Here is a 23151-nt window from a genome sequence, read left to right as displayed (position 1 = left end):
ACTTGACCGTTTTCACATGAGACTTGACTTGGGACTTGCCTTGATGCTTGTTAGTCTTGACTTGGGACTTGACTCGAGAGCTGACAGTCTTCTCCTGGAACTTGACTTATGGCTTGTCAATCTTCACTTGGGACTTGACAGTCTTCACTTAGGACTTGACATAGGGCTTGACAGTCTTCACTTGAGACTTGCCTATCTTGACTCGGGACTTGACTTGATGCTTGTTAGTCTTGACTTGGGACTTGACTCGAGAGTTGATGGTCTTCACCTGGGACTTGACTTAGGGCTTGATAGTCTTCACTTAAGGCTTGACTTGGGACCTGACAGTCTTCAGTTGGGACTTGTCTGTCTTGACTTGAGACTTGAGCACAAAGACTTGACACTTACTTGTGACTTGGAAAACACTGACTTGTTCCCACCTCTGGCTTTGCTGTATTTCATCTTCCTCTAGTGTGAACTAACTGGCAGCTCTCAGAGTAACTCCTCAGCACTGACTGGGGAAAGCTTTCGAGGAGGTGATGGTGATGGAGGTGGAGGTGCTGATGGAGGAGGTGATGGTGATGGAGGTGGAGGTGCTGATGGTGGTGAAGGAGTTGACAGTGTTGGAGGAGGTAATGGGTGGATGTCAGCCGCAGGAGCACATGGAGCAGCTTCTTAAACCTGTGAGTCCCAGGTGAACTCAGTCAGCTGACGACCATCCTGTGTCAGCCAGGGTAGGGTAGGTATACAATATGCATGATGTGTATCTGTATGTAAATATGTGTATTCGTTGTTGTTGTGTATGTTGTTTTGTATGTTTTCTTTTTTTAAAGGCCCTTCTAGGGACGGGCATTGGAAATTAGCAGTAGCTATAAATGCTGTGATACTCTACACTGGTTAATTGCTGTGCAATTCTCTATGTATATGTATCTGTCCCTATCAAATAAACATGAAAATGAAAATGAAATCACCTGCTGACGCTGGCTCAGTATCTTCACAGACAGTAAACTTCAGCTCCATCAGTCTGAGTTCAACACGTGATGATCAGATCCTCCACAGTTACAGTCTGTCTGGTTTCCACTAACACAAAGTCTGTTTTAAATACAGTTTTACTTTGACTGTTGCAGCTTCAGATGAATGTGTTAATTTTGACTTGTGTAATTTAGTCTGGAGGACGAGGTTATTGTTCTGCAGAATTATATAGACAATGTTTTATCATTATTTAATTCAAGTGAAGTGAGTGAAAGTTGTTGCTGGTTTTATACTTTTGAACTTGTTTAATAAATTCATGTAGACTCATAAAGTCATGGAGGCCAAACAGTGTCGAAACTTCATTCATATTTCCCAACAGCGCCCTCTGGTGGAGACACACAGAAACAACCAGCTCACTTTAGACATTTTATTCCATCAGGTTTTTTTTTGTTTTTTTTTACAATCAAGAAAATCTAATAAACTTTGTCAGTTGTAAACAAACAAACAGATTCAGGAGTAAAAAATAAAGGCACTTAACTTACATCACCTCCATAAAATAACTTCTCTGTTTTTATACAAATATTTACACACTTCTCATCAGGACAGTCGGTGAGGGTCGAGTTAAAACATGATAACAGGAAGTAAACAAAGAGTCAAACACAGAGAGTTTCACTGAGACTCTAATTTGCTGCTGGGACCATTAACATCACTTTAAACATGATGAATCAGTGTCGAGCCCTTTAAATGGTCATGATCAGGGTGAAATCTAACAGTGGATAAACTCTCTGTTGAAATGAAACTCTTTATAAACTTTTAAGCCTCCAGATTAAATCACATTCAGTTATTAGTATCATAGAAAACATGGTAACTAATAAGACTACATGTAAAAACATTTTAAGAACACAAAGTAAAGCATCAGAGCGACATCATCCTGTTGAGCCTTCACAAACTTCATCACACCTTCACTTCAGTAAAAACATGTTCAGTAATAAAATCCTAAAATACATTCATCTCGTATCGGATAATAAACGGATGGAATGAAAAGTTTCACACTCAGAGAGTTCAGAAATCAGCGACAGAATACTGACGGCTCTGTTCAGACACAATGCAGTGCAGAAGAAATGTGTTTGATGATTGATCACTTATTGATCACTGCTGTTATCTGTAGTCAAAGTGTGTCGATTCACAGTGAGCTGAGTGATGTGTGAGCAGCTCTTGTCTGCAGTGTACAAACAGATTTACAGACAACGATCACTGAGTCTGCGGAAAAACTTAAAAACATGATGATTCTCAGTTCTGCAGACTGTTCTTTCTATGATTTCTAAGGGACTGTTCATTATTTATGAGAGAGGAGGGGGTGGCGCAAAAAGATGGAGGCATGTCCAATAATTTCGTAAGCACTGGGGAGGGACTTGTGTTTTTTAATTTTGGCTTAGGGGAGGGGCATAAAAAAAATTAAATGGTTGTATTTTGTATTTATTTTACCACAGATTTTTCTGAAAAGGCATGTTTTCAGAAAAAAAAACGAAATAAATTTGAGCTTAAAATAGCGATACTCATCAAAATCACAAAATTAAACCACCTACATGAACTAACCAGCATGCACGACAAGACTGAAAAAGACAGTTTTTCGTCGTTCACTTTTAACTTTCAAATTTCTCAAAGAGTAATTTTCAAAAATCTAATAAGTTCATGGTGGAGGGGGGGTTGTGCAATCTCTGACAGTCATTCAGAGAGGCTAAAGGAAAAATATTTGTAGCTTTAGGGAGGGTTAAAAAGAGTTAAGTCACACCCGAGCCACCCCCCTCCTCTGATAAGTACAGAACAGTCCCTAAGTGGATTTATGGACATACTCCCTTCTCCACCACATCAGCTCTGGTTCTTAAGCTGGTTCTATTCTGTTCTCTTTTTCTCTCTGCTGCAGCTCCACCTGCTGACTGTGCTGGTGAGCAGTCAAATCAGCTGACAAACTAACTTCCTGTTGTTGTTAAAACACCTTCATGCACCTGTCCCTCACCGGTCTCCCATCCTCACCCCGCCTCAGGGAGGAGCCTCACAGTTTGAAAACTTCTGGCTCTTCCCTCAAAAAGCAAGACAACTTTTACTGGAACTCTGTAGTGCAGCAGAGCCAGAGGCGCTGCCTCCAGATCACTGCTACCACGTTACAAAACAACTTGGCGTCAGTTTGTAGCTTTGAGCTGCTCAGCCAGACGTTCAGAAAGCAGAACATCACGGACAGGAACAGTTTATACAACTACAAAGTCTATTATCACTGCAGGAAGTGACCAATGTGCTCCTACAAAGTCTGACTATGTATGACGGGACAGTGAAGGTGGGGCATGATGGTGTTGGTGTGTCATAATGGTGATATATTCTGTGTATGTGTGTGGTCTCAGTGGGAGGAGCTGCGGTCGTTGGCGACGTCCTGCAGGCGACGGAGCAGAGCAGAGTGGTTATCTGGACAGACCCTCTTGGGGGACGTCTCACCCTCCAGAGGCAGGCTGCGCTTCCTGGTCGGTGTCTCTCCGGTGCGGATCATACTGTTGATCTCCTGCAGACGCTGAGAGATCAGAGGTCAAAGTGTCAGAGGGTCAGAGGTCACAGGGTCAGAATCAAGTCAATCAACATGTGTTTTTTTAATCTGAAGTTAAAACAACAAAGATAATGATGGGTTAAAGTGTGATTTGAGATGCTCGTCTGGCTTCTTGAATGTTGTCATTGAAGTCATGACCTTTCCTTTTTTCATATTTTCCTTGTCTAGCCTCTGCTCCATGACCTTACTGATAATCTTTATTGTTTATAACTGTTGCTCTCTATGTATTTGTGCTGTTTCCTTCTTTGTGGTGCAGCTGCTGCAGAAGTTTTAACCTCTGGATAAAGTTTGATCTTCGGTCACTCAACAACATCTTCATCAGTCTGTTCCCCACAGCACACGTGTCATTTATATGTGTACTGTGAAGATATACAGTGTAGTACAGTGTGTGTAAGGGTGTGTGGGGTCTCACGTTGGGGGGGCTGCTGCAGATATAGTAGTAAATCTTGTCTCTGGGGGTGGGCGGTGTGGGGACGGTGCCTGTCTTGTGAGGTGAGATGTAGATGGAGTGTTTGCTGGACAGAAGCATGCGACGAGGGGAGCCTGTCCTCAGGGTGGGGTACGGACACAGAGGGGGGGTTTCCACCTGCAAACATATAGAGCAGTGTTTCATTTTGAACTTTGAACAGCTTTGTGTTCCCTAAATTCATCACACGAAGCATGAAAAACTTCAGAGCAGTGAGACTCTGGAGCTTCACAACTGAATAAAGGCACTGGGTTGCCAAAACAATCTGTATGAATCTTTAACTCAGTGGACAACCCTGTTCTCTGTAACATCTCCTTCAGACACTCAACATGTTTTACTATCAGTAAATAATCAGGCAAACATAAATAAAAAAAGCACCACATGCCCCTGTGTATACTACACATGTATGTCTGTAGATGTGAAGTGTTTGTACCCCTGCAGACGGCGAGCTGGCTGAGTATCTCAGAGCAAAGTGTCTCATCTGTTTGATGTAAACGTTATTGTAGAAGTGGATCAGGTCTCCTCGCTCCTCTTCTCCGTCACCCACTGTGAAGGAGGAGGAGGAAGAAGAGGAGGAGGAGTTCTTGTTGGAGGTGTTGGTGGGGGTGGATGGGGCACTGCCAGGCTGGGGGGTGGGCATGGTGCTGCTGGAGCGGATAGAAACTGGACTGATGTCTCCACCTGCTGAGAGGAGACGTCAGTTAGTAACAAACAAGGAAACAATAAACGTTCTTCCTCACATAAATGTTGGATGAATAAACTTTTAAGCTGCATTTATTAATGTTTTGTGTGAATTTGTAATCTTTGGGGTTGGGAGGAAAGTAGCAAGTATTTCCAAGTCAAAAGGCTCAAGTCCAAGTAAAGTCACGAGTAACTGGTAAGGCAAGGCAATTTTATTTATATAGCACCATTCATACACAAGGCAGTTCAATGTGCTTTACAAGGGAAATATGTTAAGATAAAACATTAAAGGAACAATAGATCATTAAAAACAAAAGTTAAAAGCAAGAAAAACAGTGCAGAAAATGCATTTAAAAAGCAAACATAAAGCAACAGCAACAGCAGACAAATATAAAAACAATAGCTACAGATTATCCTAACAATAAGATACATATCTAGTTCACTGGTAAGCTGCAGTAAATAGTAATGTTTTAAGCCCTGATTTAAATGAGTTGACAGTTTCAGCCAACCTCAGATATTCTGGAAGTTTGTTCCACAGGCGGGGAGCATAGAAACTAAAGGCTGCTTCACCTTGTTTGGTTTTGATCCTGGGAACACTGAGTAAACCTGTTCCAGATGATCACACCGAGACCATTTAGTGCTTTATAGACAAGTAACAAGATTTTAAAGTCTATCCTTTGATACACAGGAAGCCAGTGCAGTGATTTAAGCACTGGTGTGATGTGCTCCACTCTCTTGGTGTTGAAGTGCAAGTCAAGTTGCAAGTCTTTTTTTATTTTGTCAAGCAGAGTCGAAAGTCATCAAATTTGTGACTTAATTCTGACTCAAGTCCAAAACATGTGACTCAAGTCCACTAATTAAATTATAAATGTGGCTGTTCATTCATTTTAACATTAAAGATAGCAGAGAGTTTTAAAACAGGTGTTTTCTTACCTGGATCCTGGGTGGTGTCTGCAGGTGAGTTGTGTTTGTTGGTGTCGTTGCTGCCTGAGTGTCGTCTCCTCCTCCCTGAGATCAACACACTCCTGTACACCTGAAACACACACACACACACACACACACACACCCTTAAATTCAATTCTGAAGTAGTTGTACTCTACTTAAGTATTTCCAAATGCTGTACTTTTGACTGCACTACATGTATCTGACAGGCTTAGTTACTTTACAGATTCAGATTATAATACAAAATATAATAAATAATAAACAATGATGTGTTCTTATAGATAAAACTACCCAGCAGTACATAAAGTCAATACAATAAGCGCTGCAACATTAAAGTAATGAACACATTAATGAATTAATAATCATAATACAGCAATAGAATATATAAAATTCTACATGATGAGTATTTTTACTTTTGTACTTTCACTAAAGTAAGATTCAGAATGCAGGACTTCATTTGTATATTTCTACACTGTGGTATTACTACTCTTACTGAAGTAAAGCCTGTCTTTTACCCAACTCTACCAGGTCAGAGGACGTTTATTTGAAGAAATGATCTAATAGATTCATCAAACTGTAAATAGTTTGGATGGTAAACATGTTTTCTTCGTGTGTAGAGAGCAGTCAAGCTGACTGAGAGGTTCTTACATTGCTGCTGGCCTGAGGCTGCGTTCGGTAACACTTCATAATGTTCTGGAAGGATTTGTCTTCTTTGGTCACCTGACAAAACCCAACACATGTACATTTACTTCAACACAGAGAAACACATACAGAGTACACAGATATATGTACACACAGAGACAGACGGACCTTTGCCATGACGTAAACAGCACACATGAGGAGCTGGTCCAGGTGACGGTCCATCATCAGCTCAGTACAGTGAACCAAAGAATATTCAAAACACGTCCAGATCTTCCTCCTCAGATCTGATGAGATGTCCAGTTTGGCACAGAGATCTCTGAGGCGCACGCTGGCCAGGTGGTACACCTGTGAGAGAAGAAATATCACAACTCCACTTCATTAGTATCCACCTTTCACCTTTGAAAGAATAATCACACAACAGTGACTACAAAACAGCAAAACATGCAACATGTACCTTCCTGAAGAACAGCGACAGCGAGCCTTTCCTCAGCGGCCTGCTGGCTGGTTTGACAGCTGGTTTGGTGACGGGTGATTGGACAGTGAGGGTGCCTGTCAGAGTCTGTGCAGACAGCGGCTGCAGCGTAGCTCCACCCTGTCCGGTCACGCTCACCTGGACTGGGATGAAGGTGATGCCTCCGCTCTCATTGGCTATACCTGCAGAGGTCAAAGGTCAGTGTCTGTCACTCATGTCACTCATGTCTCATAGTCAGTGTAACGTTCCCTCACCATGCACAGGTATGGTGACTGTCTGCCCGTTGTTGGCAGTAACAGTGGCGGTTGCCATGGTGACCACAGTCTGCCCGGCTGGGATGGTCGTGACAAGGCTGGCCTGGCCGGTCTTGGTCACAGTGGGTGGCGCTGTGCTGGTGGAGGTGCTGGAGGTGACTCCAGGTTCGCCGTCCACCGGGTCGACAAACAGGCGGCGACGATGCAAGCCAGTGGGAGGAGAACTGTACCGGTCCAGCAGGGTGGTGGGGGAGGGGGACATGCCTGCAGGAGGGGGAGGGGGAGGAGAAGGGGAAGCGGGATGATTATTTACATCTATAAACAAACAACACGTTTTCCCAGCCTGATGGGTAAAGAAATATATCTGGAGTAACAGCGTTAAATAAATTCAAACACACACCTTTGACAGTGCTGTTGGCGTTGAGGTCAGCTCCGTGGTTGATTGGAGTGACGGGAACGCTGCCGCTGCCGCTGCCGCTGCTGCTCTCGTCGCTTTGTTCCAGATACTGTGGAGGCATCACCTGAAACACAGCCACACAACAAACACTCACAAACAGCTGAAGCTTCTGTTTTCATAAATACAAACAAACAACAGAAAAATATTTAAATGTACGCATACAAACACTGAAGAATACTAAAACCTACATGTCTAATAATTATATTTACATAATTATGACATGAATATGAGTTGAAGGGACCTGCTGGCAGGCGGGGACGGGGTCTTTGGATGCACGGAGGCTTTCCCACAGCGGGGAGTCGCTGGTCCAGGCCAGGCTCTCCAGAACCTGCTCCTCCACCTGGTTCAGGTGCTTCACCACCTCCCGAAACAGACCCTGCTCTGACCGCACCAACACCTCAATCACCTGCACACACACACACACACACAAACCGAATTTTCTTTAATGTTACATGTTTTTCATGTAACAAAGAATGTTTCATGTTTTACAGCGCCTGCATCACTGCAGACGCTAAACCGAAAAGTATTTTCACATAATTTCAGTGAGCTGTCTTCATTTATATGTGCTATTTGTGATTATTTATGTTACCTGTTGCAGGCTTTGTTACTAAAAATAAAAAAACAAGCACACACACACAGACACAAACATATTGACATACAGTATGACAGAAGTGATTATTGACACCTTGTAGAAGTGATAGGCGGGGAGCTGGAAGATGGAGATCAGGTTGGGGAAATCTCCTGGAGGTCTGTAGGAGAAGACAACGATCTCCAGACAGCAGGCCAGCAGGGAGCGATGGAAGATGTCCTGCTCCAGAATACACTGAAATGCACACACACACACACCACAGTCAACTGAGAAATTATGGATTTGTTCCTCTATAATCTCAGTATTACACATTTCTAGTCCCTGTTCATTCAAACCTAAGAGGTAAAGAACAAGCTTTAACTGACAGGTGTCCATTTGTAAAAAAAAAAATATCTGTTTCTTTCCAGAGCAAGTATTAGAATAATGTACAAGAGCTAGTTCAATAGGAACAGAGTCCTTTTAAATGTCCATGTCAATGCAAATGCATTCATACGCATCACTCATTTAGGAGCCAGTTTCAAAGAGCTGCAGAGACATATAAATTTGAAATGACTGAATATGAGAAAATGTGAGCATGTACACTATTGACATAAAATGTAAAAATAAAAAAGATTAAAAAAAAACAAATAAAAGTGATAAACTCAATATTAGAAGGCAGTAGATAATTACAGCTGCTTTTAAAGGTGGCCTGAGTCGTTTAAGGATCTGCACAGATTCAGAAACCCTTCCTGTCCCAGGCTTCACAACTGCATCATTCTCCAGAAGCAGATACTCACCGACAGGTCGGCGTCTCCCAGGATCATCTTCTCTCTCTCGATGATGGACTCCAGGATCCTGTAGTAGAGCGCCTCTGCCAAGTGGAAGTACTTCACTGCCATGTCTGTGAACAGGAAGTTTATTTAGAGAAAATAAGTCTATCATGTGCTCATGTTTTCTGTGTGTGAGTGTGTGAGTGTGTGTGTGTGTGTGTGTGTACCTTTTCCCATCCCCCTGTTCTCGGCCCCGCTGCCCTCGTAATGTTGACAGAGGAGTTCGAACATGTCCTTCAGGCGCTGTTTGATGACATCACTGGGGTCTCTGGCACAGGTCCTACGGGAAGAAAGGTTCTGTCATTGCACTGCAGAAGATTTAACACCTGAGACTCTATGCTCTACAAGGGAGCAGTATTTTTGAGATATTGCTTTCACGAGAAAAGAACAGACAAACAGACGGATGGATGTTGAACAACCCAAAAACATAATGGATCTGACCACGAGAATTGCCGGCGTGGAGACAAATAATCATGAATGACTTACACCTGCTCGTGGAGGTGTACATTTTAAATTATATCTTAACTGTGCATCTTTGTGACTAACTTGTATGATGCAACCTGTTTAGGTTATACTGTTAACTCACAGACTGTGTTCAGAGTAAACTGTTTGAACTGACAGAAACACACCTGAGAGTTTCTGTGAGCTTAGCACTCGGCCCCTGTTTGGTTCCTGACAGCAGGGTGTGGAGTCGCCCGACACTCTTCATGGCGGATGAGACCGGAGACGCCAAGCTGTTCTCCTGAACGTACTTCCTCCCTGTCAGAGGAGTAGACACCTTCAGAGCCGACGCCTGATAAGAGGAGAGACACAATAATAAAACCCAGAGGTCAGATTAAAAAACACAAGACGCTGTTTAAATGATGCTGCTTTAGAAGAGTTTGACATTAATCTCACAGTGAGGCTGGTGTGAAGCCTGTAGGTGGCGCTATCCTGGTTCTCCACCCCCTCACACAGGCAGGGCCCCGGGGTGCCGATGTCCTCGCTTGCCCCCTCACCGGTGAAGATCCTCTCATCCAGACTGCCGGTGGCCAGAACATGTTCCTCATACACCCGAGTCAGAGACAAACTGTGGGAAGAGTTCAGCAGATTAGAGTTTTCAAAGGCTGACACTGAGCAAAATCAAGAGAAGTAACCCCGAGTTTTGGACCTATAGTTCCCCTAATGCTCTGGGGGATGTCAACAGAGAGTCTCATGTTACCATGGATTCAAAGAGGGTTTTCAGACAACATAACTTTCCATATAGTCAAAGTGCGTCCATTCACAGTGTGCTGGATGACATGTGAGCAGCCACAGCATACAGAGCACATGATGAACACATGACAGAACATGAAGATGGGATTTTAAACCACAGTGGTGCAGTGTGACGACAGCCAGCACTCACAAACTGTCTCCAAAGTTCATGGGATCCAGAAAGCCGGTCAGACTGTCCTCTTTTCCTCTGATGATCTGTGGGAGAGACCATACACACCATCAGACCAGTGTGTGTGTGTGTGTGTGTGTGTGTGTGTGTGTGTGTGTGTGTATATGTTTCCCTGGTATCCTTCCTGTCAAAAATATAAAACGAGAATTATGATGAAGACTCTAAATATTATGATGTTTAGTTGATTTAACTATTCTGTGGAAAATAAATATAACCAAAACATAATTTGGTAGATCAAGTGAAATAACAGGTGAGGTGTTGTTGGGACATTAACAGTGAAATCAGAAACATTTAAATAAAGATATTAAGCGATGATGGAAGAGCACAGTGTCTCACCCTCTTGTGGAAGAGTTTCTTGATGAAAGGTTTCCAGAAGTGTTCTTTGACTCCTTTGGCCTCCAGCACCAGACCGTCATGCAGCTCACACAGCTGCTCTATGAAGCAGTACGGACCTGCAGACGGCCTGAAGTCTTTACTGCTGAAGTCCTCTGGGAGACCTGCAGGACATGAGACAGAGGGACAGTCACCTGATGATCAGATGGATAACTGGATCAGTAGATAACTACTCGTGCAGTTACAGCAGAGTCTGATGAAACATTTCAGTCATCTAAAAGATTGTTAAATGTGATAATAAACATGTTTTTAATCTGTAACAAAGACTTACTTGTTGTTGTATCGCACAGGGAGAAATCACTTCAGTGTATTCAATATACTCCACTATATCTTTACATAGAAAACAGAGGTTGCTGCTGTATTAATGCTCTGATTGTTGCATATAGAACCTTTAAATTCTATTTTGTCTTTTTGTGTTTTTTATCTTTCTGCCATTCACATTGATTATTTCATATTCAACATGTTCTTTAACTGTATTTTCGTCTGTTGAATCCCGTCGTCCTCCTTCACAGGACAACAGGAGACCAGCACGGTGTCATTGCATCTTAAATTCTCTGGTGTAATTTAAGATTTTCAAACCAACATGTAGAAAAGAAAAAAAGCTAGTTTCCTGTCTGAATACAGTTTGACGTGGCGTCAGCGCAGTTTCCTCTCTCAACAGGTTCTCCACTTCAATACACAGCATGTTTGGAAAGAGAGGTGGAGCAGAGGAAACAGGAGGTGTCAACAGGGAGACAGGACAGCGCTGATATACACTGCTGGAATTCGTTCAGCACAAAAAGCAAAACTGATTTATTTCACACGTTTGATTTAGTGCCGTACCGCACTGATAAGCAGGCTTCCTACATGCCACGGCTGATTTAATTTTACGACTCGACAATGTGTTTCACAACTCTGTGACCACATTTACTTTGAGCTTTGAGACATAGTGTGTGGAGGGGATGTGGTTCATATATTTGACTGGCAAAAATATGTTTCTATCTGATCAATCATGAACATGAACGTTTTTTAAACCTCTAGTTTTCAGCCAAAACAAGCAGTAAATACATTAACATATCATCATTTTATAAGCTGATATGCTGTTGAACAAAACAGATTATAGCTGCTTGACATGAGATCAGTATTTTAGAAGGTTTCCGTCATTAATCATTTTCATTACTTTGATGTTTTAGTGAGCAGGAAGAAGCTTAAAGTGAGAGGGTGTCTCTTTCTGCTTCAGAGCTAAAGCTACACGGATGAGATCCTCAGAAGATCAGATGTTATGAGGGCGCAGAATGTTGACGCTGGTGCAGAGTGAGGTACCTCTGAAGCTGGGGTTGAGCAGGTCCTTCCTGGCGTTGCACAGCAGAGCGTTGGTGAAGACGAGGTCGAGGGCACACAGCAAGAGGTGATACGAGTTCACCAGGTCATCACTGATCATGGGGAAGTTCCCTGAACAAGGGAGAGACATCACCATGACACCACATGAGGAATTATCATGTCTTCAGGCTACGCTGGCACAGCACGTCAGTGTTACTGCCAAATCTACACAGGCAGGTTTCAACTGGACTCTACTGTCGTCAAGACATCAGATACACACAAGTGGGGAGATTAACATGGATTTAAGCACTTCAGAGCTGTTTCAGTTTGTTCCTCTCATGGATTAATATCCAGAATAAAAACTCAGAACATGTTTAACATCATGTTGTTCTGGTGGTTTTAACTGGATGCACAAAAACTTCTTAAACCATCTGGATTTTAAAAAAAATCTGGATGCTGCAACAAGATTTCTTTCCAAAGATGTGACTTTGTTTTTTAAACTCAACAAAGACAGTTAGCCAGGGATGCACAATTTGTGCAACTTGAACCAAAACTTAAAACTTATTATTAATTATTTTGGTATATGTTAATGTTTCTTTCTAATATTTTATATAATCATTAAAAAAACACTCTCTAACTTTGCTTGAACTTCAAAAAAACTGCTGTATGTCATTTTACAGTTACCTGGACAGAAAATACAGTCACAACTGAAGAAACAGGTAAAATCTATTTTTTATGGTGCAGCAGAAATATTTTTTTATCCAGATCACAAGTTTTTTTTTAAAACTATTTTAGGCGTCACCACAGGGCAGTACTGTGTGTTTATTGTTTATTAGGATCCCCATTAGCTACAGCAGGGCTGCAGCTATTCTTCCTGGGGTCCGCTAACATTTTAAAATAACAGTGCAAATCATAACACAATAAAAGTGAACCAAAAAGGCTCCAATAAATAAAAGAAAATACCAAATGTAAAAATACTCAGCAAATCATGAAAGCAGAGAATTACAAATAAATAAAAATAACAAAACAGAACACAAAAACACAACTACACCCCTTCTGAGTTTTTTCAGATACTGTCAAGTGTTAATGTTTTGGTAATCAGATGCTCTGTGACTCAGATGTGATCCAGATGTGTATAACTTTACAGATGTCAAACACTTTGTTCTGTGGATAATAAAGTAAATAAATCCAGAAATTAAACTAGCACAGCACACGCTATGTGAGCATAAATAATTCTCAAAATTTCTGATGAACTCAAAAACCAAACATGCTTCATTTACTCACATAGAGTGCAGTGCATTTATCAGAGCTGACATGTTTTTTTTAAAGATGGACTGAATCTGTCCTTTAATGTCAGGTTTCTCAGTCTTTACATTCAAATCCTCTTGCACCATGGGCGTCTGTTGATGCAGCAATTCTACTCTGAATGGAGTAAGGAATAAATTAATCTTTACCTTTAGCATGAACAAATAAAACCCAGCAGAAGTTGAAGACCTCGGTCACAGTGCAGGGATGCCGTCTGTAGAGGAACACATGAAGGGAATAAAATCAGTCACGGACCCTGAAATACATCAGCTTTATAATAAATTAGTTACTGCATCACTTATGTCACACATTTTGTGGTGATACACCATATATTCTGCTGAGGTCAAAGGTCACCATGTCCCACCTCTGTTTGCGGCTGCGGTGAACTCGTGGCGGCTCGTCTGACGGCGCCTTGAAGATGGCTTTGAAGATGGGAACGTACTTCTTAAAGATGACCGCCGACACGGTGAAGTTTCTCTCCAGCTTGTTGGTGCTCTGACGGAAATCCTGCGGCAGGTTGGCCATGTCCTGCCACTTCTTCATCTTACTGAAAAACTCTATCAGGCTGCAAGAAAAGAGAACAGAGGAGGGTTACAGCAGACGCAGAGACAGTGACTGATGTTTATATATCTGACTAATGGTCCACTTCTCTTCCCAACATTTATACCATCAGGATAAACATTCAAACTGTAACTCAAAGACCTGTGCACACTGATTCATTGATTACAGGTGCTGGACTCAAGCAAAGAAACAGACTTTATCCAGCTGGAACACAGTTCACGTCTTTAAGAACTATAATTTTGTTTTATATTCCAGAGGACAAATAAATCAGCAAACATAACAATCATGTTTCAGTTTGAAATGATTTTATTTTAGGACTAAACTAAAAAGGACTAAAGGTCAGATGTTGAAATATGAATATAGTACAGCTGCAACAAAAACTGCTTTTATTGCAGATTCATCCCTTATTTTCTCAATTAATGGATTTGTCTGTAAAATGTCAGAAAACACACACAGGACAGACCTTCAGGTGAGTGCACAGGTGCATTACGGGCCTACCTCATCTCTGAGCAGCGTAGGATTCTGGTCAGAGACACGTAGTTCCCCTCAGCAGTGCCTTTCCCCACCGTCGGCACTGATGACCTGCAGGCCACGTACAGAGCACAGGCCAGCCAGTGCAGCTCGCTGCCCTGCACATAACCAAGTAAAAGAAGGTGTTAAAAATTAAGTTAAATAAAGTCTTTAAAAACCCTCTTGGATCAGCTGGACAATGCATCGTCACAGAGCTGACATCATAAAAAGATTTGTGGTTCTCACAGGGCAGTCACGCAACAAACACATGATGATGTTATATGGAATATGATGAACTGCTGAAGATTAAACTATCCAACAGTATATAAAGAGTTAAAATGAGCACAGCTTTAAACATCTACAGCAGCTACAAAGCTATTAGTCCAGTTCTGTTGATGAACTGTGTGTTATATTTGGTGTTCAAACAGAATTTGACCCTGAGTGCCTCCTACTTCTCTCCCAGATGGTCATATTATAAATATCAAACACAAGAGACTCTTAAATATTTTGACTTTTGCTGCCAGGAAAAATATTTCGCTCTTTTCTATCAAGGACGCTTCTTTAATGAAAAAGTCGTATCACAGTCTTATACTGCAGTGTGTTCCCAGTGACACATCTCTTGTATTCTTCACACCTCAGTGGACACTTTTTATAATGTTTGGGACCCCTACTTAAAATACATTTGAATCTGCACTGTCATTACAAGGGTTTCCTAAATCGGCTTAGCCAGTCTCTGTACATATCCTTGAAATCAGTCTTACTGTAATTTTGCTTTTTGCATCATTTGTTTGATGCTACCTCTGTGTTGTCGGGGTGCTGAGGGTTGGGGATGGAAATAATGCCCACAATCTTTTTTTTAATTTTTAGATTCTTATTTTTCCCTGCTCATTTTGTCATATCATGTCTAAGCTGGTTTGCTCTATGTTGTTCATGAAAAATGTGATAAATGCATTCTTCAAAAAATCTAAAGCAGTAAAATGCAACATACACATTAATGCAGCTCAGTGTCTTCCTACTCCTACTTTAACTAGGCCTACATCTCGTTCATTATAACTACATAATTTTACTTTAGTAAGGTTTTGAATGCAAGTAAGTAAGTAAGTAAGTAAGTATTTTTCACAATGTGGTACAGCACTTTTACAGATGTAAAGAATGAACAAATAAAATAAATAATTTAATGACAGCAGAAAATGAAAATGATATAATCGTTCTCATTATAGCCTCGACTGTTTCTAGGGAGGAGGAGCTGAGGCCTCCTCTTCCCTAGAAACAACCGGTGTGCTACTGTGCAATCTGTAAATTTAAAACACCTTCAACAAATACAAAAAATGTGTATAAACTCAAAAAAAACAGATCTGCAAATACTCAAAATATGGAGATGGATTTGTCTCAATTTTATTTGTGTGAGAATATCCACAATCTGTGTGTTACTGTGCAGTCTGTAAATTTGAAACATCTTCCACAAATACAAAAAAAAGTAAACTCAAAAAAACTTTTGCAAATATAAAACGGATCTGCAAATAGATAGCACAGAATTGAGATTCATAAATAAAAACTGCATTCACAAATATTTGCTTGAATGAATGGTTTTAATAGATGGTTTTAATTTGTGGAATTTGTTTGTGTATTTGCAGGTCCATTTTATTTTGCAAATTAGTTTTCTGAGACAAATCTATCCCCATATATTTCCCTCAGAAATGTATTGGAGTAAAAGTATAAAATACCAATCAGTAGACACAGAAGTACCTTAAAGCTGCACTTAGGTACACAGTAGTTACAGTTGCTGCTTTGCAGCAGTGTGCAGAGGGATCACAGGCTGAAGTGCTCTATAAATAAACGTATTAAATAAGCAGGTAGTGTCATTAATCATCAGTCAGTGTGGTGTATTCAGTTACACTGAGTCATGTTGGAAATCCTCCCCTCTAGTGGCTTCCTGTACCTCACGGTGTTATTATCGTCATGTAATGTCACCATACAGTGTTATTATTACCGTGTCATGTCATCACATTTACAGTTTTACATCCCAGCAGCTCGCAGCACTGCATATCTTTATATCATGTTTACAGTATGTTGGTTTAGCATGTCAGTAACGTGTTTGTAGAAGGCTTAGTGTCATATTTACAGCCATAAATGGCGGTTTGGTGTTTACACAAGTCATTCAAACCCATGACTGTTATTTTACATCAACGTCTGTATTATGTTGTCAAAGTAAAACCACATAAAGTGCACTGAGAGAACCGTTAGCATTGTTAGATCAACCTACGGTTAGCTAGCAGTAACGTTACAGTAAATATGGACACCGGGAAGCAGCGGCAGAAACAACAACGACAAGTTATTAATCAGCATAACAGATTAATTATAGTTTTTACCTCTAATGTAAAGTTTCTGCTGATGTTTTCGTAGGTTTTCCACGCCTCGGTGCTCGCCTCTTCGTCCATATTTAAAGCCCGACACAGATCTTCAAACCCGGCTCGGGCTTTCTGCAAAAAGTCGTCCTCGTCGCTCATTGTTTTTGGCTTTCTGAACAAATTTAACGGTTAAAATTTGGGTTTAGATTAAGGAGAGAACCTCCGACTGTAAACACAGACGTCGTCCGCGCAGCTGTTTGCCTGAATAACACCGTAACAGCGTTATTACCGTGCAGTGAGGTAAACGGCGCTGTACAGTGAAGCCATTTAAATGTCCTTTGACTGACAGGTACTACGGCGCGCGGCCGCTGCGGGCGTAGGAGGGCCACGAGCCACAACGTGAGACGTCACTTTAGTGCGTAGCTTTACGTAGAGAATAGGAGAACGAGCGTATCTGAGCAACAGCCCACTAAACGTGCGTAGCTGAGCATGAATGGGTGGGTCGACTTGTCAATCAAAATACTACTACTTCCGGTTGTTTTTGTTTTTAGTTGAGTCAGAAAGCAGTTCACAGTAGTTGTCACGACGTCCGTCTGAAAAACAGATAAAACATCTTTGAAAAGTGTTTTTTTTTTTTTAAACCTACGACCATTTAAACGTCTTTATAACAACTTTATAAACAGTTTTAGTTTTAAATTCAGTCTTCGGCTCCTTAAATTAAACTGATATACGTCAAAAATCCATCTTCACAGACACCATACTACACCTGACTGAAACGCTCGTTATTTGGGTACAACTACATTAAAAGACAGCGGTGGAAGAAATAATTACAATCTTTAGCTTCTGCAACAGTAGCTCTAAATATAAAGAATACTTGATTATGAGTAAAATTCCTGCATTCACAATCATGGGTCTCATTTACACAGGGGACGCTGCGGATATGTCAACAGGTATCAGACACTTAAATTTAATGCTTTTTAAGACCTGTCCAGGATATTTGATGTTTGATTAAATCAAATGTAAGACTTTTTGGACATCTTTTTCTTTTACTAGCAAGCAGCATAGAGTTAGAGCCTCTAAATATCTAGGAATTACTACAAAGAACTTCAAGTTAATTCAAAACCAGCTCCTCCTAGATGCTGCAAAAATATACATGCATTCAATGATTTTTTTTCCACATATCTCATACTGCATTACAAGCTCATCACAAGCTGGAAAAACAACACTTGCCCCACTGCAAATACTTCACAAACAAAACACTCAAGGCACTGGACAAAAATAACATTTTGTTTTCATCACTGTAACATCATTCAAAGGCACAATCTACTGACCTTTGACAGCTTTGAAGTGAGATAAGATTCAAATTCAATTGAATTTAAATTCAAGATGAAATCATGGCTAAAATCAACCCAATCATGTACCCATTACACATAAACTGTTGTCTTACTGCTGAAGCCATGTGTCATGTGTCATGAAAATGTTCTATTTTGGGGCGTCGGTGGCTTGGTGGATAAAGCAGGCGCCCCATGTACAAGGCTGTTGCCGCAGCGGCCCAGGTTCAACTCCAGCCTGTGGCCCTTTGCTGCATGTCACTCCCTCTCTCTCCCCCTTTCACACTTCACTATCCTATCAATTAAAGGCAAAAAATGCTCATACAAATATCATAAAAAAAAGACAATTCCACTAGCTCTTATCACGATGGACACTCAGATACCTCCAAGTCATTTCACTCAGCTAGGAACCTGTCCTATCGATTAAAGGCAAAATGCCCAAAAAAATATCTTTAAAAGAAAATGTTCTATTTTGTAATTGTGTGTTTTTTTTATATAATAGTGCCTTTAAGCAGAGAAATTATTCTCTATTATTTCCTGCCCAGGGACTACAGATGAAAATTATCTTTTAGCTAACTCTGGTACAGCTAAGTAGCTGTGCACTGTCACTGTTAAATGAATAAAATAAGTGAAAAATAAATAAGTCCTGTGCAGAGGTAGATTTTATGTAGCAATGTGATTATTAGAGTGAGTTAGGTTAATACATTTTTTTTCCAACAGATAAGTGCAAGTACAAAGTAAAAAGACAGTATCAGGTTCAGTGGTAGGTTTATAGGGATTTGTGTCATAAATGTGGACTTAAACACAGAAAAGCTTGACTCATTTAACCAAAAGAAATTAAAATGGATTAATTAAATAAGATAAATGTTTGTGGCAATTAAGACCTCACAAATTACAATTTAAGAATATTTAATGACTTTAAAGGCCTAATATTTATAAAATTGAATTTCAGAAATTTTGAGACATTTAAAGGACATTTTAAAGGACCTGCAGACACCCTGTCCCCACCACTTTTTGAAAGAATAATTTTGATAAAAATGTAGCCTGCAACAAGAAATATGACAACACTTTGTGAAAGGTTCATTTGCACAATAAGAAAACATACAATGTAATGTAAATGTAACAGGGGCAAATGTGCTTTTCCCAATAAAAGTAGCTTAACATCCGTTTTTTAAAAAAAATCCATCCTAGCTTATGAATTCTAAAATGACCCAAAATGTGCATAATGCTGATCAGTAACTGACAGATTTTCAACACAGTTTCATTTTGTCCAAGTTTTCTGATCACTCTGTGTGAACATGACAAACAGCCGTGCTGTTTGGTTTGTGACATTGAGGTGTGAAACCAGGGCTTTCACCTCACTGAGTATCACTTGTTTTCTGTTGCTGTAACAGAATTCTCCTGCAGGTATCACTGTTTTATCTCATATCATAGTAAGTGCTTGATTCATGGTGCTGATGATGAAGGTCTGAAGTTAATACCCAGCTTCATGATACCGGGTAATATCCAGGGTCACTGATGTCAGACTCAGTGGAGACAGGTGACCAAGTAAGAGGCAGACTAAGTTGCTTTATGTACTGACCCCAGATCCCCTGAAGATCTAGTGCTTTTAAAATAAATCAAGTGACCAGTGTTGGATAAATGACATCAAGTCTTTTGTCTGAGCTGTAGTCACACCTTCAGTACTGCAGTATCGTCAACAGGTTATAAGTCACAATGTCTCTGATGACCTCAGCAGTGCAGTACGTGTCTCCTTCGTACGGTTCTGTTTCAGGCTGTCTTAGATAATTACCAGAAGGAGCAATCTCAAAGTTCCACTCAGGGAGGAAACTGTCCCCTCTGATTTCACAGATGTTGTGCAGAACGCAGCACGCGGCCACAACTCTGGGCATCATGGAGACGTCGATGTCACTCTTTTTCAGCAGGCACCTCCAGCGTCCTTTCAGCCGTGTGAATGCGGTGTCGACCACGGAGCGAGCAGAGTTGAGGGTGTAGGTGAAGCGACGCTGCTCAGGAGACAGCTGGTGTTCCTGGCAGTATCCCTTCATGAGCCACGGCTTTAGAGGGAACGACGCATCACCGATCAGGTGGATGGGGATCTCCACTCCATCAGACATGACCGACCTCTGAAAGGGAGACTTCACTTTTAATATTCTGATTGAGTGGATCAGATGCTTCCCCGCCCCCCTCAGCACTCTGACTGATGCTGTTCGACATGCAAGGAGGTGGAAGAGGGGACTGTGCACTCACCTGTCTGGGGAACAAGTAACCATCAGGGCGGTCCTCTGCTTTCAAGTACAGGTCTGAGCTGGAGAGCACAGTGGAGCTGTTCGTACTTCCAGGCCAGCCAGCATACACGTCAGTGAAACTGTGAGGGACAAAAAGTACATGTTCACGTCATGTTGGTTGCTTCAATTTAAAAAAACTTTCACTGACATAAAACTACCAATATCAGAATGTAAAAATATCCATCACAAGTAAAAACCATTCATTTAAAATCCTGCCAAAGACAGTGATGGTGCACTTCTACACTGCCATCACTGAGTCCATCCTCACCTCCTCTATCACCACCTGGTACGCTACTGTCACTGCCAAGGACAAGGGCAGGCTGCAGTGTATCATATGCTTTGCTGAGCAGGTGATTGGCTGCAAACAGTTGTCCCCTCAAGACCTGGAGGAACTTCCAGGACCTCGAGGCAGACAGGACAGATAGCCTCCAACCCTGCACACAAACTCTTTGTTGCACTCCCCTATGGCAGGAGGCTGCTGTCCATCAGGACCAAAACCTCACACCACAAAAACAGCTCATTCCTGACTGCAGTGGGCCACGTCGACAAGGCTCGTGAGTCGTGACCCTCGCTAACATGGACTCTTATTCCCCTGCTGCGCCACTGTCTCTGCATATTGGACTTTCTTGCTCTACCATAACTTTTGCACAACCCCTGACTGATATTTTGCACATCCTGCACAAAACTGTACAGCGTATTTATTTTGAAACAGCTATACTGTACATATTTTATATTTTTATGTTATAGAACATTATATCATAGCGTCATCATATTCATTATAACTTTTCTGTCTATGTTTATGTTGTGAAGTGTTGCAGTACTTTGCCTTATTTTTACTTCCTCTAAATATGTTTATTTGTATGTTTAATATGTGCATCAAAAATCAAATCAGATTTCTTGTAAGTGAAAACCTATGCTACTTGGTAATAGGGGTGGGAATCACTAGAAGATCCATGATACAATATTATTACGATTTTAAATATGCAATAAAATAAATGGAGAATTATTAATGTTTTTAAAGTTTTGCATTAATATTGAGTCAATCCACTGACTGGTTATTGGACTAATGGTTTCAGATAGACTTAGACAAACTGTTTTAACATCAGATTTTATAAACTCTTTAAGTGTTTTAATCTGTAGAGCTGTCAAATAAATGTAATGCAGTAGAAGAACAAAGTAGCATGAATACTCAACTACCTCAGATGTGTACTTGAGTACTTGTTAGTAAGCAGTGTTTACCAGATGTTGTGGTCCACCACAGCCTGCAGGATCACTGAGTGCCACCCCTTCCTGTTCAGGTAGTCGTCCGGGTTGTCCCTCGGTGGGGCGATGGGGATGTGAGTCCCGCCGATGGCCCCGGCACACTGCGGGTAGCAGCGATCCTTGAAGGCCCTGATGGTGTCCTCCAGCCGCTGTCCGCTCGGCAGCGACACGACGCGCCGGTACAGCCGGTCCAGTATGGCTGAGATCACCTGCCGCACGATGACACACACGGTCGCTATCCCCACCCCGAACATGCTGGCGATGGAGCGGTACTCCCCGGACCGGGCGAACCACCACAGGGTGATGGCCAGTCTGCGGCGCGGCTCAATCGGGACCCGGTAGTTGGTCCTGCGGCGTTTGATGGCCGGTCCGATCCGCTCCAGCAGGTAGTCAAAGGTGTCCCGGGACACACGGAACTGCGCCTTCCACTCCTCATCGTCAAACGATTCGGCTGAAGACCAGAAGGTCTGCCCGGGGCTCCGGTTCAGGACCCAGACGTGTCTGTTGGTGGTGGCGGTGATGAGGCTCAGTATCGCGGTGATGGAGGACAGAATGAACGCCCTCCTCCTCCGGAGGTACTGCCGCCGCCGCCGGTCCTGCTCCATCCTCTCCCGGACCCTCCTCCGCCTCAGCAGGGCCGTCTGGACCCGGTACAGCTCGAACATCTGGTTACCGACCGACGGAGGGACATTCAGGCTCAGCATGGAGTAAAGTAACGCTGCCGTTAGTGACGGAGGATCCTCCGGGTTCGGCTCCATTTTGAACTGGCGGTAAACAAACTTCTTCTTCTTCTTCTTCTTTGGTGGTTTTAACGGCGGTCAGACAGGAAGCGTTTCCGGCGCTGTACCGACACCTGCTGGTGAGGAGTGTGAATCAGAGCTTAGAGCTTATGAATCAGTCTTACAGCAATACATTGATTTTATTTCTATGATTAATTATGTTTCAAAGTCAGAATCAGCTTTAATGTAACTCAGGTTTCTGTCAATGTAAATACACAGCATATACACACAGGTCAAAACATGGACAACAAAGATAAACAAAGATAAACATACACATTGACTACTATGTAGCCTACATATAATACAGTATATACAAAAAGTGTCTGTCTATCTATCTATCTATCTATCTATCGATCTATCTATCTATCTTGACGTGAAGGAGACCCCATTTATATTTTATATCTTCCTGAGACCCCAGCTTTGTTGGGTATGCGCTCATCCAACTTAGATTTTCTTTGGGAAAAAGCTTGCACTCAAAACTTTTATTTTAGTACAGGTGTCTCGGACTCATTTTAGTTCAGGGGCCACTTACAGCCCAGTTTCATCTCCACTGGGCCGGACCAGTAAAACCACTTCCTAATACCCCAAAAATAACAACCCCTTCAGGTTTTTCCCTTTTTTAGTGTAGAGATTCTAAAAACGTTCATCCATTTACAAAACAGATGATGGACAGCCTGCGATGTCCTTAGAAAAATATGTGGAAATTCAACATGCCTCAGTTTTTCCACACCCAGTCAGGTTAACACTCACTTTCATGACATGTGTATTTTTAAAATAATTTCCCACTGATAAAGT

The 23151-nt window shown here is 41.7% G+C and overlaps 2 protein-coding genes across 3 annotated transcripts; both read right to left on the bottom strand.

The window, feature by feature from the left end:
* Nucleotides 1-1311: 1311 nt before the first annotated feature.
* Nucleotides 1312-17032, bottom strand: rbl2 (retinoblastoma-like 2 (p130)). Of its 2 annotated transcripts, none has more exons than XM_049573657.1 (22): nucleotides 16717-17032; nucleotides 14336-14466; nucleotides 13641-13841; nucleotides 13426-13490; nucleotides 11975-12103; nucleotides 10616-10776; nucleotides 10241-10305; nucleotides 9754-9925; nucleotides 9486-9649; nucleotides 9024-9136; nucleotides 8824-8927; nucleotides 8144-8281; nucleotides 7700-7864; nucleotides 7402-7522; nucleotides 7002-7265; nucleotides 6730-6929; nucleotides 6444-6620; nucleotides 6282-6353; nucleotides 5625-5724; nucleotides 4444-4691; nucleotides 3957-4130; nucleotides 1312-3511 (listed from the first exon to the last, which is right to left on the bottom strand). In XM_049573657.1, exons 1-22 carry the CDS (start codon nucleotides 16852-16854, stop codon nucleotides 3344-3346), a joined length of 3270 nt encoding a protein of 1089 aa, XP_049429614.1. In that variant the 5' UTR covers nucleotides 16855-17032; the 3' UTR covers nucleotides 1312-3343. The 2 variants fall into 2 exon arrangements, with proteins under 2 accessions (XP_049429614.1, XP_049429613.1); XM_049573656.1 differs by having other exon boundaries at nucleotides 1313-3511; nucleotides 4444-4694.
* Nucleotides 17033-17491: 459 nt separating this feature from the next.
* LOC125887123 (uncharacterized) lies at nucleotides 17492-22634 on the bottom strand. The gene is made up of 3 exons (XM_049573676.1): nucleotides 21554-22634; nucleotides 20277-20394; nucleotides 17492-20152 (listed from the first exon to the last, which is right to left on the bottom strand). Exons 1-3 carry the CDS (start codon nucleotides 22333-22335, stop codon nucleotides 19706-19708), a joined length of 1347 nt encoding a protein of 448 aa, XP_049429633.1. The 5' UTR covers nucleotides 22336-22634; the 3' UTR covers nucleotides 17492-19705.
* Nucleotides 22635-23151: the final 517 nt, after the last annotated feature.

This window comes from Epinephelus fuscoguttatus, linkage group LG4, assembly GCF_011397635.1.
Source record: "Epinephelus fuscoguttatus linkage group LG4, E.fuscoguttatus.final_Chr_v1".
In the NCBI taxonomy this organism is placed as follows: Eukaryota; Metazoa; Chordata; class Actinopteri; order Perciformes; family Serranidae; genus Epinephelus; species Epinephelus fuscoguttatus.
Note: the sequence above shows the minus strand (reverse complement) of the source record. Positions and strands in the feature narration are given on the sequence as shown.